The sequence below is a fragment of the Anarrhichthys ocellatus genome, unplaced genomic scaffold (genome assembly GCF_004355925.1).
Source record: "Anarrhichthys ocellatus isolate YVR2014 unplaced genomic scaffold, GSC_Weel_1.0 scaffold133, whole genome shotgun sequence".
In the NCBI taxonomy this organism is placed as follows: domain Eukaryota; kingdom Metazoa; phylum Chordata; class Actinopteri; order Perciformes; family Anarhichadidae; genus Anarrhichthys; species Anarrhichthys ocellatus.
This window is the reverse complement of record NW_022280163.1, coordinates 142,675-161,602: the sequence shown is the minus strand read 5'-3', so window position 1 is coordinate 161,602 and position 18,928 is coordinate 142,675. Positions and strand designations below refer to the sequence as shown.

General features: G+C 43.3%; 1 protein-coding gene across 1 annotated transcript; it reads left to right on the top strand.

The window, feature by feature from the left end:
• The first annotated feature begins 10,040 nt into the window (after positions 1-10,040).
• Positions 10,041-18,633, top strand: mcm3 (minichromosome maintenance complex component 3). The gene is made up of 17 exons (XM_031877306.1): positions 10,041-10,196; positions 10,503-10,615; positions 10,941-11,149; positions 11,270-11,400; positions 11,515-11,753; positions 11,836-11,944; positions 12,059-12,212; positions 13,899-14,030; positions 14,121-14,329; positions 14,425-14,599; positions 14,692-14,818; positions 14,942-15,092; positions 15,223-15,363; positions 15,439-15,542; positions 15,632-15,705; positions 17,301-17,397; positions 18,105-18,633. The coding sequence occupies exons 1-17, from the start codon at positions 10,122-10,124 to the stop codon at positions 18,301-18,303; spliced, it is 2,439 nt and encodes an 812-aa protein (XP_031733166.1). The 5' UTR covers positions 10,041-10,121; the 3' UTR covers positions 18,304-18,633.
• The last annotated feature ends 295 nt before the right edge of the window (positions 18,634-18,928 follow it).

The window sequence follows — 18,928 nt, the reverse complement described above, 5'->3', positions numbered from 1 at the left end:
AAGGGTTCAGCGTATTTATATCCCCCACACAATTTCTATATGTTTTATGGAGATGCTACAATGCAAATATGCAGTATATGATATCCAATATAAACATAGTACCAACATGGATCAAATATACCACAAACTACCACACGATCACTCAGACATTCAGCAGTAGAAGTGCCAATAGAAATATCATAATAGTGTTATATACTAAGGAATATGTGCAGTGTAATGCTGCTACTAATATGACGCAGTGAAATAACTATATGATATGATTATATTTTAAAAAAAACACAGATGAGTGATGAAAACCTTTCATGCATCATTAAAAGTTGTAATCCAATAGCTCAAAACTAATAAAACTGCTGACACCACGGTTTATACAGCATGTATCAACCCCCAACATCACATGATAAAATGCCTGCATGGAGATCATACACAATTTGCATGTGTGATTCCAACGTGTGTGTGTGTTGCATAGCCCGTGCCTGTGTGTGTGTGTGTGTGCGTGTGTGTTTCCGTGTGTGTTCGAGAGACCGGATTAGTGCCGGCTGTCTGCAACCCTCTCCACCAGACATCCAGTCAGCAGGGATTTTAGGGTCTGAGCACCGACACACTCAGACACAGAGAGAGAGGGGCAGTAACCCAATCCTAGTCCCAATCTCATTCCTAAACCAGACAGAATATTTCATACATTACTGACACCATGTAAGCTTTCCTCAGGCCTTCTGGCATGCGCTGACTGGTGAGACAGGCTGAGATGGAAATGATAAACAGATAATGATTGTTCACAGCAGCAGTGTTGATAAGACATTAATATGTCATTGTACAATAGGTGTAATAATTTTAAGACTAGTGGTTAGCGGACAAGTGTCGGTTTAGATGGGTGGTAGTGTTGCCTACAGTTTAGATGAAGTCCAATTTTAGGACAGTACAAATTGAGATATTCTCTCATTGGAAATAATCCCGCCTACTCTCAACGTATACGCAAGATTCTTAACTGATCGTCATAGCAACGCAAGAAGAAGATCAATGCGACACCAACGTGACATGTTTGCTGACATGTTTTCCATATTCACCGTCTTTGTTTAGCATGTTAGCATGCTAACATGTGTTAATTAGTCTTAAAAACAAAGTACAGCTGTTCCTGATGGGATTGCTATTAGTTTTCTCGGTATGAGTGACACATTAAAGACTTGACACGATGATGAAGTCGGTGGATTGCCAAAGTGATTAAATTAAGCCTGAGGGGAATGTGAATGTTTGTACCAATTCCACGATAATTGATCCAGTAGCTGAGACAATCAAACCTAAATATTTAAACCTCACAGCGGCGCTTGAGGAAAAGGCAAGGGACCACAAAAAGGAAGATTCAAGCCAGATTCATCACATCTGGGAACCATGAACATATGTACCAAATCATTTGATACATATGTTCATGGTCCAAATGTGATGACAATTCATCCAATAATTGTTGAGACGTTTCACGAAAAAACGACTCTGTCAACCTCACGGTGGAGCCAGAGGACAATCAGGGGATCACTGAAGTCAGTCTGGTTCATCCTCTGGGGACCTGAAAATTTCAAAGCAATCCATCCAATAGTTAAGAATTCAGTCTGGTCCAAAGCAGTCGATCGGCTGATGTTGCCATCCTTAAAACAGAAAGTGTCAAAGCCCCTATACCAGCTAGTTACTGAAAAGAATATTTACTGGTACAGGAAGCATATGTTATTCAAAATCTGATATACACAGTCACATTTTGCATAAACCCATTTTAAGACACCCAAACACTTGATATTAATCAATCAAAGTTTGGAGAAAAAACATTATTACATTTATATGTTTATTTCAATTTTGACTTCAAGTTAAAACTCAGCTAATGTGCTTCACCAGGGCCGTGTTGGAGTGGTTTGATTAGATTGAGTGACATTGACCAAACAACCCACCTCATAGTATGACGCTGAGAAAATAATGCTTCTAATGTACAGTGGCAAGGGAAGCAGAATCACTGACATCAGTGTCTCACTTGGGCATGCTATATAAGGACAGCTCAGCAGCTTGATATGGCAGTGCATGACACGACAAACTGGTATGACAAGAACGACAACTCCACCCTACTTTGAAGCTTTTCTGACCTTTGGTTCACTTTCAATGCTCAGGGGCCACTCCCATCTCTACTACCAAGAATGGCTTTTAGACCGTCTTTGTGTCCAGGACAAACAGACCCACGAGTATCAAGGAAGTCATACACGTTTACAACACAATAATTACACGCACTGCAATGACTCAGCTGGTTATAAATCGGCAAAGTGTCCCTTTAAGTTTCGTGAATTGATGTGATGGATTACAAACTTCAAGCCAAACTTCCGCTCATTTATTTGTATATGGTACAGGAGTGGAAACCAGTGGCTGCCAGTAGTGACATCAATAATACATCCCATAATCATTAACTCCACATTAATGCAGTAGTTTGAATAAGGCTGGCAAAAATATTCAAGGTAACATGTTTAATCACCTTCTTGCTGAGAGGTAGATGAGAAAATTGATACCACTATTATATCTGTTTATTAAATTTGAAGCTAAAGCAAGTACTGTTAGCTTAGCTTAGCATAAAGATTGGAAAAGGAAGGGGGGGTAACCGTTTCCTAGCTGTAGCTTCATATTTAATAGACTCATATGATGGTATCGATCTTCTCGTTTAACTCTCAGAAAGAAAGCTGATTAGCTTATTTCCTCAAATGTGGACCTAGTCAGTCAACATGATTTCCGCTAAAGCAAAAACTTTCTGTCCTTAAAAATGTTCTACTGCATTCTACTCAGCTCCATGGCAAATTCAGAATCCAACAAAAAGAAAGTCTTTAGACGAAAAGTTCTTCCCAGATGAATTCAGAATCCATGAATGAGAGACTTAAAAAAGAGGATCTTCCTTGAGGAATGTATCCAGATAAGTGAAGACTGATGTGACATGGTGGGGTTGGTGGCTCGAGCTGGCAGAGGGCAAGGCCAACTTTCTGTCCATTTGGGACAATGTCAAGAGTGGAAAGTGTGTGTGTGTGTGTGTGTGTGTGTGTGTGTGTGTGTGTGTGTGTGTGTGTGTGATATGTGGTGCTGTGTGTTAGTGTTCAGGACTGGAACTGGTTGGTTAGGTGGTCAGAGCTTTGGGTCTGTCTAGTGTGCTGGGAGGCATGCTTCTATGGTCCCTCCATGGTGATGTCACTCCTGGGTCTGGAAACGTCGATGAGAAAAAAAGCGTAAGTGACGCATTAACGTTTGATTGAACATTTTGTTTTCCAATTACAGGGAACTCACCGGCGACTCCTCCTGTCTTTGTGCCGGCGTTCCCGTTGGGTCCTCCTCCTCCTCCATCAGTCTGTCAAAGAGAAAGACAGAAAAGGTTCAAGGACAATAGGGACATAGCTTGTGAACACTATGTCCGTAAGGTAAATATGGAGCTGCCGGTTAGGTCCCTGGCAAAAGCAAAGGAAAGTAACAACAACTGGAGTCGAACAAACCAACAATGTTTCTCGAATTGATTTCCTCAACATCAGAAAGACTTTCAGGAATCTAGCTGTAACGTTTGTCTCACTGAGTGAGAGTATGCTCCACATCCCTGCGTCAAGGAAGGGCTACAATTTGCAGCTTTGATTAGGTTTCGGGTGACTCAACAGACACTGATTTGTTGGTTTTGCCCTTTGGTCTCGTTGTTTGTCCCTCTGCGCTCCTGCTAGTTACATGAGTCAGACAACGCTTGACTCAAACCGCATGCTGTGCCATGATATTGCATTACAGCATATTATTTTTAACATTTTAAAGGCAGGGTAGGTAATCTGTAAAACAAATACATCCTGTTAGCAATCATTGAATCAACTGCTTTGACAGAAAAAAAAAATCTGGTATCTGTGGCTGTTGCAAGACTGTAGTTATCCAATCATTACATTCGGCTTGAATGAATCGAATAGAAAAAGTATCATAATCATAATATGAAATATGTTACTGCTGATTCCATACGTCATACCCAAAACGTTTGTCATTCAGGCTGATCATATTCAGGAAATAATGGTCATGATGTAGTCATAACAGCCTGATAAAATTCTTTCTAATGTTTCACATAATTAGACATTTTAATTGACGGCCTAATCTATTTCCATTAGTCCCACGGGTTTGCATGGTTTGAATCTAAGAAGGCCAGAAGTGGCTACAGTACCACAGCCTCTACTGTCCTCCTTCTGATTATCATCCGCTCTTATTTGGCAGCGACTGAACTGCAACAGATACTACATTGTGATATTGAAGGTTGAAGGTGATGTTGCACGAATGGAGCGAGCTGTTAAGTGACAGACCGGAAACAGAGAGAGAGGTCAGAAACAGTTACCGTCATTCCGACATTCACGTCGTAGGCATTGCCAGAGTTCCTGTGGATAACAAAGAAGAAAATGAGAGGCTATCAAGTGTTACGATGATGTGCCACATCTGTCAGTTAAGGGGACAAAGGTGCATACAGTTCTATTTACATATGTGGATTTGATTTATGGCTCAAGACTCTTAAAACGCTGTCCGTCTGCCACCTGTTTTCTCTCTGTTTTTTTATATTGTATCCTTAATAACATCCTGGTTCACCAGGTCCTCTGGTCTCAGTCCCCTGCTCTACAACAAGTCTTTGTGCCTATAGTTCTGCCGTCAGCCACTCAAAGGACTTGAAAACATCTCCTGCGCATTTCCAAAAAATGCCACACTGAATTAATCATTGGCCTTATTCGTTTATATCAACGTTTCCAGCACTTATAGGTTGAACTCGTGACTACTGTCACCTTAAAGTCTGCATTGTATTACTCTGAAGATGATGCCCATCTCTGGGGATGAAAGCCAACCCAGCATGCCTACCATCCCTACTGGAGCCATTGTCCTCCTTCTCTGTAAAGAACCAAAAGCAATGTACCAAAGATATGTACTGAAGAATTCCTTCATGCAACATGTGTCTTAACTCAATCAACGCACGTTGACAGCGCTGTGTTCCCCTCCTTGAATTAAACAAACAATTTACGGGTTATGAATCCTGTCCATCACTGCCGTCCCAGTTTCATTTCTCTCAGTGACAAACCCGCAATGGAATGTACAGAAACAGGCTGCAGAAGATAAGACACTGGTATGTTCGGTGAGACAACCGCAGTAATGGGCGTGCAAACACACACACACACACACACACACACACACACACACACACACACACACACACACACACACACACACACACAAAGATCTTATTGGGAAGAGCAGCGCTGTTGAAGGTTAATGATCCAAGCCCAGCCCATTTGGCCTCAACACCCTGAAATAAAAACTATATCTGACAGCTACTTCTCTCAAACAGGCAACGCCCTTCATCAAAAAAATTCAACATCGAGTCCAACGAGTCTTCGGCTCTGTGCTGCTGAAAAGTGATGCATAGTTATTAAAGCCTTTTTATGTCCGGGGAAGGAAAGAAATGAATCAGCCGGCACATTGTGAGGCAAACAGGAGAAGACTTGTTTTATTCTGGGCAGCAGCGTCGGTCACCATTACTCACACCTTGGGTGACACTGCTCTTAACTCCTTTCACTCCCTTTGAGTGACAGCACAGAGAAGAGCAATCGATCAAACGGGGCTTATGTTCTACAGTATGCTGGAGGAGGGCTCGACACTAACACACTCAAGTTAATTATCACTTTTCCTCAATAAACATGTTTCCCCTCACCTTTGACAGCGGGCGCAGAGGGTGAGGAGAGTGACGCTGAGGATGAGGAAGACGATGAGGGAGATGACGCCCACCTCTGGGGATGAAAGCCAACCCAGTGCACTTACCATCCCAACTGGAGCCATTGTCCTGGTGTTCTGAAAGAGAAGGGCAAAACGCAGCAAAAGGTGTCAACAAAGTACAGGATTACAGCGTCAAAGCAAAACTCACAAGCAACCAAAGTAGCTATCGAATATGTGGAATTAACATCTATTTCTTCAATAAGGTACAATCTGATGATGTCCAGTAAATATGCAGCATCTCACATTTTTTCATGTTATTTCAAAAAGACAATATAGCAACAACAAAAAACCCCACAGGTTTCACTACTTACATTGTATGCTGCTTGACTCAGCGGTAGCTCTGTCACTTACTGCTGTCAGTCACTCAGCTGCCGTTGCTTTATGTGGCTCGCAGCAGGCAGGTGACTCAGGGAGGGACTCGTCTCATTGGTGTGCTGTCTGTTGAGAAGGAGGTGTTGACAATGAGCCCATAAATGGGCCATTGTGTGTTTTTTTCTGTCACTAAATCAACTAGCAAACAAACCAGCGACAGTATAGTACATGTCTGAGATCAACGTCCTTTATTAGCATTCTCCTGGGTTCAATGGGAGGCTGCTTCACTGGGGAGTGAATCAGCGGTTAAACCCTTCAGGAATTTCAGATGTTAACTGATAACTGTACCAGACAAGAAGCTCTTTCACATTATTCTTACTGTTTTAATTAACGTTATCACATTTTTCAATGACTAACTTTCTCTCTCTCAATGTCTTGCTCGATATGACTTTTCTGTTTTAGTTTCCATTAGGCGCTGGTATTAGTGTCACCTCTTATTCACCTTGTATTTATAATCTTGTATTTAATCTTTGTTTACTTTTTCTATGTTTTTTTTAAAAAACTTTTTCATTTATTTATTTACCTTACTCTTATTGCTATTGTATTCTATTATGCACTGGTGTCCTTATTATTTCTTTTACACTAAATATTTGTTATTCTATTGTTCATATATATGTTCATATTTTTATTTTATTGTTTTTTTTTTGTTGCTATTCTTCTGTTGTAATCTTCTCGAATTTCCCTCGGGATTAATAAAGTTCTACCTTCTTTTATCTTATCTTAACTGATTGTTACACACACTCAAAAATCAAGATTTATTTTATGATCATTAATAGCATTAGGTTCATTCCCTAACATAAAGTGTGCTGTCTAAAGAGAAGGCTGAGCGATGAATCTCACAGAAGAAGGTGTTGGAATGGTCTCCTCCTGCAGTGGTCTTGTCGCTGAGCAACAACTTTAGCCTAGCTTCCATCCTCTGCTCCTCTGGTACAGCTGTGTGTGTTACATACATACTTGTTGTGTCAGGACTGTTACTAGTTCATTCAAATGCAAATGTCCCGTTTCAGTCCAATGAAGAGCAAAGCTCCACCATCCTCATCCACCCCCGAAGTGGTTCTGGATCAGCGCTCCTATTAGCGAGGATCTGCAGAGAGGATGACTTGATCAGGTGCTGACATCGATGCCCTCTGTGTCGGAGCGGGATTAGTGGAGAAGAAAGACTCAGCGACTTCAGCCATCCTGTTTGGGACCCCAGGGTCAGGCCTCGGCGGGACTCTGATCAGGATTTGATGCTTTGATCAGAGAATCGGTCGGTAATCTGTAAACACACTGCTCTGCTGCATTTCCAGGTGAATCCAAGTGACCGCTGCCACCTGATGCCCATCATCCCCACAGCGTACCGCAGCAGAACACCACCTTCAACGTGTCTCTCTCCACCGTCACCATCATAATGTAGTCGCTCAGCTGATGTCCAGCAGATCCTCACAGAGCACTCTCCTGTTGGCTCTGATACAAGAACCCTGTTGGTCAGGATCAGACATTCAATCTCTGCTCCGTCATTTCGGATCAAGTTGCCACGATTTAACCACGTTGAACTCATTACTTGAAGAATATTAGAAGGAGTCAATTCTGTGCGTAAAATGGGATTTTAGTTTTGACTCAGACGTCCTCATTCACAGTTGTTTGTTATTAACTGGAAATGATGATGTGTTTGTCTCTGTGGGGATTTATAGGTTTTAATTTATCTGTGCTGGAAGAGTTTTGCTGTTGTTTATTAGAGATATGGACTGAAGCTTGTTCAGTAGATGTAAGACGCGGTTGATGTTCTCTGACTTAAAGCTGTGCTTCTGTTAGCTTCACTTTGTTTCCACTACATTAATATATTCTCCTTGTTGAATAAATCAGCTTTATGTTCTGATCTCTCTTATTTTATTTTCAAATTTGGACAGAAACTCTTGATCATTTTTTGTTGAATTACACAATTCTTTTGCAGTTGAAGTCAGAGCAGACGGTATCCTTGATGTGACTAAAGATGGAGTCACCGGCTCAGCAAGATTTAACAGATTTAACAATGCACAAACAGATTCACTACAGGAGCCACTTTGAAGAGAGTCAACAGAGGTGTTGTCTTAGTGAATGATGCTGTGATGAAGATCTTTGTTGAGTGATGCCACACATTGTGCTGCTGCTCGGCCTGCTTTAAACACTGAACAGAGATTCCACTATTGGTAAAAGAGGAAACGTGATGTGGTAAGATGCCAGCATGTGCACAAAGGCCCAATGCTGTGACGCCTGCTGCCATTGTTCTGTCTCTGTTGTTTCAAAGCATTAGAAGCTTCTGCGGCTTCAGAGAAGCAGCATCTTGAATGGTGAGCACACAGAGCAAAGGAGGAGACCGTTTAAATGTTTAATTCCCACCTGTGAAGAGCTGTCTGAAAATGATGTGTTCCCTGGAATTCTGGAGTCATTGCTGTTTTTTGCTTTTATGCTACATATTTACTTTATGTTTCACTAATGGAGATGTGAACTGAAGGAGGAATCAGCTGCATTTCAATAATAGTGCCACAAATATTGAGCTTTGAGCTAAATGCTAATGTTGGAGTGCCAACATGCTAACAGTGATATATAGCAGGTGGTCCACATGTTAGTTTGCCGTGTTAGCATGCTAACTCTGCTAATAAGCACTACACACAATGGATGTCGCTTGTTGTGCAGGTATTTAGTCATAAACCAAAGTATTGGACAAGTTGAACTTCTGAAGTGGTGACAGTGCTGATGAAAAGTCAGAGGGTCACCAAAGTGAACATGAACGTGTTAAACAATTTTCATCAGTCCAATAGTTATAAGTTATACACACACACAGCCCTCCCAATGAACACTGTACTGTCACCATATTTACTTTAAGTTAAAGCATTGGTATGGGCCTTTCCTGCCTTTGTCAGTATGAGGCCCTGGGCCTTAGGGTTCTCCTTGCTAACACTCTCTCTCTCTCCTAGAAATGAAAGTCACACAATATCATTAAAATACTAAATACTAAATACGGTTGTTCAATTTTTAACAAAAGCAATGTGTCTGCATCTGCATAAACATGTTGTTGTCTTGATACGAACAAAATGCTGTGAAAGTACGTGTAATATTGGCAAGGGACAGCTTAGGAAGATTATGCCCATATTGGATTATGAACAAATTCATTGTAAGGGTTTATAAAACCCTATATAAATGTTTATATTTATTATATTATTATTGTATTTATATAATGATATAGTATTGGATGTGGTGGAGATTATATATTATGTTTTCAATATTTACAATGCTTTATACCTCCATGCCAACAGTGTCCAAAAGAAGAACGTGAGTCCTGGGTTACACAGTAACATACCATAACTTTATGCACAGAACTTCTCTAATGTATCATAACTGATTATAAATGATTATGTTACTAAAATAGGAATAATATCTGATCATCATCGATAACAAGCTACAGCATGAGTTTGTGGGCTTTAAGTAGAGTGACGTCACTATATACGGTTTTTAGCAGTTGTACGATAGGCCTACTATGATAAACGTATGAGGACTTATTTGCTGGCTGCGTAAGACAAAAGAAGAATACAACAAAATGCGACTAAATGGAACCTCCGTAAACTAGCTGTTCCTCGTGACTTCCGGGTCATTTTCGATTTACAAAATGCTTCCACGCTGCCGATTTCAGGCACTTTTTTGGCAGTGTTGGTTATCTCCGACACAAGCCACAGCCAAGCCACGACCCCTTTCCGGCTCCACTTTCGCGCGAGTTCTTGAAGGGGCGGGCTCATGCGCTGTCACGGTGCATTCTATTGGACAGCTGTACGCTTACCCGCCAACTATGCAAAACGCGCGTGCAGAGTTGACCAATCGCTTGTTACGCTCTACTTGTACCCGGCGCGCAGTGGCGCGAAAATCTCCTCAGTGTGTAGTCCGACTGCAGCGAGGCGCTCACCGTACCAAACTCTGTAAACATATTTAAAGATTTTTAACGCGATAAATAACATCCCACCATGGCAACCGACGTCGTAGATGAGCGGGAGATGAGAGAGGCTCAGAGGGATTACCTGGACTTTCTGGATGACAACGTAAGTCCGACTTTTATCCGGTTAAACTCTTTGTTGTGGCAAATATATGAGAAACCATGCGGCCATAACAAAAGAACCGCCTTCCATTGGACCAGTTTGATTACTAATGTCACTGTTGACAGGTAATTGACATCGGTTTGCTAAACGCTACATGTTACTACGACGCTTGGTGCTACGACGCTTGGTGCGACAGTTGAGTTTAGTTCTCCGTAATCTGATGCATCTGTTCCCTTAAACCCAGTGCCATCATTATCGAATTATTATGTGTTAACAATGGGGAAAACGTTTTATGTCCGTTTCCTACAGCAAGACCAGGGGGTTTACCAAAGCAAGGTCCGGGACATGATCAGTGAGAATAAAGCTCGACTCGTCGTCAACATCAACGACCTGAGGAGACGCAACGAGGCCCGGGCTGCAAAGTAAGGAAGGGAACTGTGTGTGTGTGTGTGTGTGTGTGTGAACTGATATGTTTGTTATTACCATGGCTCACTGTCAGCTGATCTAATTGATTCATTGCATATAATAACCAGTAATCAGTTTTTTTGTGTTGACAAACGTGAGCTGAGTTTTGATCTCTCACACTAACGTTTCTGTAGCTGCTGTATCACTGAATACACAGCTTGACTTTAATGTAGACTTTGTTTTTTGGTGTGTTATCATTCCTCGTTTACAACCACAAAACAGCCCCCAGAGTGAAAGTATATTAATTCCTCCTCGGCTCGCATGTTTTGTCGTCTCCTCCAGACTGATGAGCAATGCCTTCGAGGAGCTGCTGGCCTTCCAGCGGGCCCTGAAGGACCTCGTGGCCTCCGTGGATGCCACCTACGCCAAGCAGTACGAGGAGTTCTTCGTCGCCCTGGAGGGCAGCTTCGGCACCAAGCACGTCACCCCCCGGACCCTGACCTCCCGCCTGCTGGGCAGCATGGTGTGCGTGGAGGGCATCATCACCAAGTGTGAGTGTGTGGCCCCCCCCCAATTTTGGGCTCTACTGCTTTGTCTCTTGCCTTCATGTAGTCGTTTCACAATGCTCAATGTGATGTTTAGAAGGCTTATATCGTTGCCTTCTTCTTTAGGTTCCTTGGTGCGTCCTAAAGTAGTGCGCAGCGTCCACTACTGCCCGGCCACCAAGAAGACAATGGAGAGGAAGTACACCGACATGACCTCGCTGGATGCCTTCCCTTCCACTGCCATCTACCCTACCAAGGTAACTACACTATAACTTGATCTGTGTACTCATCTGACTGGAGCAGTTTTTGGCTCCATGCCTTTTCCCCTCCACACACATCACCTCCTGTCTTTCTGTCCCTCTCTCGACAAGGACGAGGAGAACAACCCCCTGGAGACAGAGTTTGGTCTCTCCATCTACAAGGACCACCAGACCATCACGGTGCAGGAGATGCCGGAGAAAGCCCCGGCCGGCCAGCTACCCCGCTCCGTGGACATCATCCTGGACAACGACCTGGTGGATGTAGTCAAGCCGGGAGACAGAGTGCAAGCCATCGGGACATACCGCTGCCTGCCCGGAAAGAAGGGGGGGTTCACCTCCGGGACGTTTAGGTGAGACGGGATCAAGTGTGCGCCGTAGCTGCTGAGTTTTCCCCGAGGTCTTTGTTATTAATTAACCGTTTTTCTTGCTCAGGACCATCATGATAGCCTGCCACATCAAACCGATGAGCAAGGAAGTGTCCCCCAACTTCTCAGCGGATGACGTGGGCAAGATCAGGAACTTCAGCCGGATCCGCTCCTTGGTAAGACTTGGATCCTTCTAACTAATCGTAGCTCGCACCGGCTCATTGTGAGAATGAGCTCCCTTGTTAATTGAATGATGAATTCTCCCTTTTCTGTTTTTATTTTTTGCTCAGGATGTGTTTGATCAGCTGGCTCACTCCCTGGCTCCCAGCATCCATGGCCACGAGTACATAAAGAAGGCCATCCTCTGCATGTTGCTGGGCGGCGTGGAGAAGGTGTTGGAGAACGGGTCGCGCATCAGAGGAGACATCAACATCCTTCTCATCGGTACTGCCGTTTTTTATTCGTGCTAATGACACTTCAATTAATATCTATCTATCTATCTATCTATCTATCTATCTATCTATATAGATAGATAGATGTGTGAAAAAGTGTTTGCCCACTTCCTGATTTCTTATATTTTTACATGTTTGTCACACTTAAATGTTTCAGATCATCAAACAAATTTAAATGTTAGACAAAGATAACACAAGTAAACACAAAATGCAGTTTTTAAATGAAGGTTATTGTTATTATTAAGGGGGAAAAAAAATCCAAACCTACATGGCCCTGTGTGAAAAAGTGATTGCCCCCTAAACCTAATAACTGGTTGGGCCACCCTTAGCAGCAACAACTGCAATCAAGCGTTTGCGATAACTGGCAATGAGTCTTTTACAGCGCTGTAGAGGAAGTTTGGCCCACTCATCTTTGCAGAATTGTTGTAATTCAGTAATTGTAATTTTAATTTTTTGGTAGACAGCAGAATTCATGGTTCCATTTACCACAGCAAGTCTTCCAGGTCCTGAAGCAGCAAAACAGCCCCAGACCATCACACTACCACCACCATATTTTACTGTTGGTATGATGTTCCTTTTCTGAAATGCCGTGTTACTTTTACGCCAGATGGAATGGGACATACACCTTCCAAAAAGTTCAACTTTTGTCTCGTCAGTCCACAGAGTATTTTCCCAAAAGTCTTGGGGATCATCAAGATGTTTTCTGGCAAAACTGAGACGAGCCTTTATGTTCTTTTTGCTCAGCAGTGGTTTTCGTCTTGGAACTCTGCCATGCAGGCCATTTTTGCCCAGTCTCTTTCTTATGGTGGAGTCATGAACACTGACCTTAATTGAGGCAAGTGAGGCCTACAGTTCTTTGGATGTTGTTCTGGGGTCTTTTGTGACCTCTTGGATGAGTCGTCGCTGCGCTCTTGGGGTAATTTTGGTCGGCCGGCCACTCCTGGGAAGGTTCACCACTGTTCCATGTTTTCGCCATTTGTGGATAATGGCTCTCACTGTGGTTCACTGGAGTCCCAAAGCTTTTGAAATGGCTTTGTAACCTTTTCCAGACTGATAGATCTCAATTACTTTGTTTCTCATTTGTTCCTGAATTTCTTTGGATTGCAGCATGATGTCTAGCTTTTGAGGATCTTTTGGTCTACCTCACTTTGTCAGGCAGGTCCTATTTAAGTCATTTCTTGATTGAGAACAGGTGTGGCAGTAATCAGGCCTGGGTGTGGCTAGAGAAATTGAACTCAGCTTTCCAAAGATGTGATAAACCACAGTTAATTTATGTTTTAACAGGGGGGGGCAATCACTTTTTCACACAGGGCCATGTAGGTTTGGATTTTTTTTTCCCCCTTAATAATAAAAACCATTTAAAAACTGCATTATGTGTTTACTTGTGTTATCTTTGTCTAATATTTAAATTTGTTTGATGATCTGAAACATTTAATTGTGACAAACATGCAAAAAAATAAGAAATCAGGAAGGGGGCAAACACTTTTTCACACAACTGTGTGTATGTGTATATATTTGTGTATGTGTGTATATCTGTATATGTGTGTGTATATACTGTGTGTGTGTGTGTGTGTGTGTGTGTGTGTGTGTTTTTTATTTAGATCTTTTCCCAATACTAATGAGCTGTTCTGCTGCACTTTGTTGGTTAATCTCATCATGCTTTCTTCTTCTTCACCAGGCGATCCATCGGTAGCGAAGTCCCAGCTGCTGCGTTACGTGCTTCACACAGCACCCAGGGCCATCCCCACCACCGGGCGGGGCTCCACTGGAGTGGGTCTGACCGCCGCCGTCACCACTGACCAGGAGACCGGTATGACACACGCATCCACGCTGGCGCTCAAACGTTATTAGCGTCCCCTTTAGCCCACGTGCTAACTCTCTGCGTCTGTCCCTCCCCAAGGCGAGCGCCGCCTGGAGGCGGGCGCCATGGTGCTGGCCGACCGCGGCGTGGTGTGCATCGACGAGTTCGACAAAATGTCCGACATGGACCGCACGGCCATCCATGAGGTGATGGAGCAGGGCCGCGTCACCATCGCCAAGGCCGGCATCCACGCCCGCCTCAACGCCCGCTGCTCCGTACTGGCGGCCGCCAACCCCGTCTACGGCAGGGTGAGCAGCCGATCTAACGAGAACTCTTTGTCTTGATTTACTCTTCTCTTTTTTTCTCTCTCTAAAAGTGTTAACCCCGCTCTTGTCTTGTGCAGTACGACCAGTACAAAACCCCCATGGAGAACATCGGCCTCCAGGACTCCCTGCTGTCGCGTTTTGACCTCCTGTTCATCGTGCTGGATCAGATGGATGCCGAGCAGGACCGCGAGATCTCCGACCACGTGCTGAGGATGCACCGCTACCGCGACCCCCGCGAGCAGGAGGGAGCAGGTGCTGTGCACGAGGACTTCTTAAAACTGCAATCTGTGTATTAAGTTGCTATTTGTTAAAAAAATGTCCTTGGTGTTTTTTTTTTTTTTTAGCCATGGCTTTTGGCGGGACAGTAGACGTCCTGGCTACTGAAGACCCAGACGCTATAGTAGAGGAACACGAGGAACTGCAGATCTACGAGAAACACAACAACCTGCTGCATGGAAGCAAGAGGAAGAGGTACGCACACACCATCAACCTTAGCAGGGACTAAAAAATCGTTTTTATCCTCATGTACAAAAAACATCTGGTTGTCTGGTTTAAGAGAATAACTAAAGAGAGAAGTACTGTCCTTTGTCTCAGGGATAAGATTGTGAGCAAGGAGTTCATGAGGAAGTACATCCACATCGCCAAGGTGGTGACACCTGTGTTGACACAGGAGGCAGCCAATCACATCGCAGAGGAGTACACGAGGCTGAGGAGCCAGGAGCAGATGGGTGCCGACATGGCCAGGGTGAGCAGCAGCACGCACACGCCTTTGTATGCAGCGGTTCTATTGGGGATGTACAGAAGGTCTGAGCAGAGGTCTAATCACAGCAGACATTTAGATTTTTCTCTGACTTTGTCGTCCTCCTCTTCCTCAGACCTCTCCAGTGACGGCCCGTACGCTGGAGACGCTGATCCGTCTTTCCACAGCACACGCCAAGGCCCGCATGAGCAAAGCCGTGGAGCTGGAGGACACGGAGGTGGCCGTGGAGCTCGTCCAGTTCGCCTACTTTAAAAAGGTTTGTCTGCTCAAGGATGGAATGATGTGTTTTTAACATGTGAATGGAGCTCATATTGTCTGGTTTCCTCCGCAGGTCCTGGAGAAAGAGAAGAAACGCTCGAGACAGGAGCGTGACTCTGGTTCAGAGGAGGAAGAGGAGTCCTCCACTCAAAGTTCACAGAAAACTGCAAAAAAGAGGTATCACGCTTTTGATACATAATTATTATAATTTTTTTTTAAAAGCTCTCGCAGCCATCATTGATAACACTATCCTGTGCGTCCTGTAGGGGGCGACGTGGTTCTCAGGGCAGTGAGGCCTACAGCCCGTATGACTTCAGCGAGGAGCAGGAGGTTCCTCAGAGTAAGCATCACTTTTATTACCTCCCCACACCGCTGTAGTCTGCTTTCACATTCTCTGTGACTCGTTCCAGACACAACTGAACATTCATTCTCACTTTAGCACATCTACTATCTCCTGTTCGACTGTGTTCTGCCTCTTTTTAAAAACAAATATATATTTTTAAGAGACTCACTCTTTTTTTGAAGGATGAACTTTGTAGCATGAACACTATTGAGGCTGACAGTCTGTTCACTAAATTAAAAAAAAAAAAAAAAAAATGTAATCGCTAAGAATATCCAATCAACATGGTTCTTATAATCCTGGAGCACTGCCACTCTTCTCTATCCAGTCACAGTACACACATATATTGATATGCATGCAAATAAACAGACAAAAATTATTTTGATTTTCATAAAAACTATCTTATAACGTGTTAATTGCGACTTGCATGGTGTATGGCCCAACTTATTCAGAGAGTCAGTGGTGGAAAGTAACTACGGAGATTTATATTTGACATGCTTACACTTGAGTATTTCTATTTTCTGTTACTTTATTCCTCTACTCAACTACATTTTTAAAGCTGTAGCTACTATTAACTTTTGCAGATCAAGGTTTTGCATACAAAACTTTTAAACAACTTGTGAAATATAATGCATTGTGACAGATACACCTGCCCATGGAACTAGAATAGCAGTAGAAAGGACATTTCCCTTCAAATCAACGTAGCAGGATTGTCAGAGCAGTGGCCATTTCCAGTGCATCGTTGCTACAGGGGGTTGGTTAACTTCCAAATAAGCTTGTGGACTCACTGAGTGGTTTTGCAGTAACAACTAAAACAGTGTGTATATGTGTACAACAACTTAATTCTTCATCCACCCACTTGTCACAGTGTAGGAAAGCAAAACATTTTTGAGCTTAGTTTCTGTTACCATGTGTAGCATTTAAGTATTGTGGAATTGGCATGCTAGCTAGCCGACGAGTGGACATATGGCTAGTTAGCTAGCTTGCTATCTGAGCACAGAAAATGAGCCGAACAGCGAGCTGGTGGCCTACAGCAAGGCTGGGTGTAATGGTCTCTCTTCCTCGCTCAGGAGAAGGACACGCTAACTTTGCCTCGCTAACTAGCCAGCTGTATGCTAGTTAGCTAGCTAGCTTTCCGGCTGCTGGCTAACGGCAGCGCTGGGTCTAATTATCCCTCTGTCTCGCTCCGTTACGCCGGAGAAGGACAAGCTAACTATACCTAGCTAACCAGCTAGCCAGAGCTTTGTCCACTCATCTTCCTGGCAACCTCTGAAAACAGTTACATGTCCGTTCTACTCCAGTTCTATGAACCTGCCTGTAACAGTATATTAATTTGTTAAAATGATCTCGACCTCATAGATAACATTACATTACATAACATTAAATTGCTTCTCACGTGTTTATACATCAGTTATGATAAATCTTAAAGTACCTTTTTTTTTTATTTTTTTTTTAATATATTTTTTTTTTTTTTATTTTTTTTTATATAACGTGTAGTTTCAAGCAAAGCAGCCTCGTGTTCAAAGGATGGAACCCTTACTTTAAGCATGTATGTTCCCGACTGGAGTTCTCATGTTGGTCGTTCTGCTCTCTAGTTCAGGCCGGCACCCAAAAACCAGCCAAGCCCCAGCGGGAGGAGGAGCCCATGGACGCCGCGTCACAGGCTGAAGACTCGGAGCTCTCCGCAGAGAGGTGGGCGACGCATTTAAACAAACAAAACTGTATCAATATATTCCAGATATGTTCCTCACGATCAGCTACTACTTGCTATAAATAACGCTGCGTTCCAGACAACTCGCAGGTCGGAATTTTCCCAGGTGGAATTTCAAACTTCCGACCAGCAGGCGTGCAAAACGTGAACAAAAAACACGGCTAACAGTGATCATCATCTAACAGTACACACCATTGAACTCTCAGTAGGGCTATTTTTTTTGTTTTTGTGAATACCTTTTGTTGATAGAAGGTAACTTTCAGGCTGTTTACCGTAACCGGCTACCGAATAACATTGTGACATATTTTAACATCAATTTACATGCAGAACAGGTTTTACTTTATGACAGTCAGTGTTATTTTAATCATATAGATGCAAATGACCTTTACCTTTCAATGTGCACTTCCATTGTGACTTTACACAACTGCTTCTTCATAAAGTCAGGGTGGAAGGATTTGCCCCGAATTCACAAGTAGGAACTCCAACTTTGAGTTGCGGTTCATTGCAGTTTTTCTAGTCGGAGACCGTCATTTTTTTGAGTTGGCTGGACATGAGGATTATTCTTAGCCGCAATAGGAGACTTAATACTTGAAGAAACAACAACGATGTGGCATATGTCAGACGTGAGTAGCTCCCCGACAGCAGTTTTCTGTGAAACGTAATCAAATCCCTGCGCTTCCTTCACCAGGCTGAAGGAGTTCAAGTCCTCCCTGTTTGCCGTGTTCCAGTCCGCTCACGCTCAGTCGGTGACGATGACGAACCTGATGGACGACATCAACAAAGGGCGCGAGAGCCGCTTCACGGAGCCAGAGGTTCGCAGCGCCCTGGCTCGCATGCAGGATGACAACCAGGTCATGGTGGCTGACGACATCATCTTCCTCATCTGAGGGGCTGACGTTGATTGCATGGACTTTGAGAGAAAACGGGACTTGTATTCAAATGCACATTCATTTTTTTCTGTACCGTCATGCATCCTCTGTTTCATCTCTTCATGTTGCACACGCAAAACGCACCCTCGCATGAGGCACCGATGATGATCTCAAACTGTTTATTGTCCTGATGGATTTTGATCCACTGTGGTGCAGATTGTTCCACTGTTGCTACAGCGGGATAAGGACATTAAGTGGTATACCAACACTTCTGATGTCTGGATTTGTATATAGTTGAAAAGAAGTTTTGAAATTGTAACTAGTTGTGTATTAAAAAATAAATGTAATGGGACATGACTTGGGTTCTTGAATTAATGGACAAGCGCTATATTACAGCATGTTACTTCATACCTTTTACCTCATGTGCAGGCGTGACACATCAAGATGCTGATAACAGTGTTGTTACTAAACAGGTGTGACACATCAAGATGCTGATAACAGTGTTGTTACTAAACAGGTGTGACACATCAAGATGCTGATAACAGTGTTGTTACTAAACAGGTGTGACACATCAAGATGCTGATAACAGTCGTTATTAAACAGGTGTGACACATCGAGATGCTGATTACACAGCGTCGTTATT

Coding starts and splice junctions, on each gene's coding strand:
- mcm3 (XM_031877306.1), top strand. CDS start 10,122: ATGGCAACCGACGTCGTAGATGAGCGGGAGATGAGAGAGGCTCAGAGG. Junction 14,330..14,424: donor CCAACCCCGTCTACGGCAGG/GTGAGCAGCCGA, acceptor TGTCTTGTGCAG/TACGACCAGTACAAAACCCC. Junction 15,364..15,438: donor AGTTCGCCTACTTTAAAAAG/GTTTGTCTGCTC, acceptor TTTCCTCCGCAG/GTCCTGGAGAAAGAGAAGAA.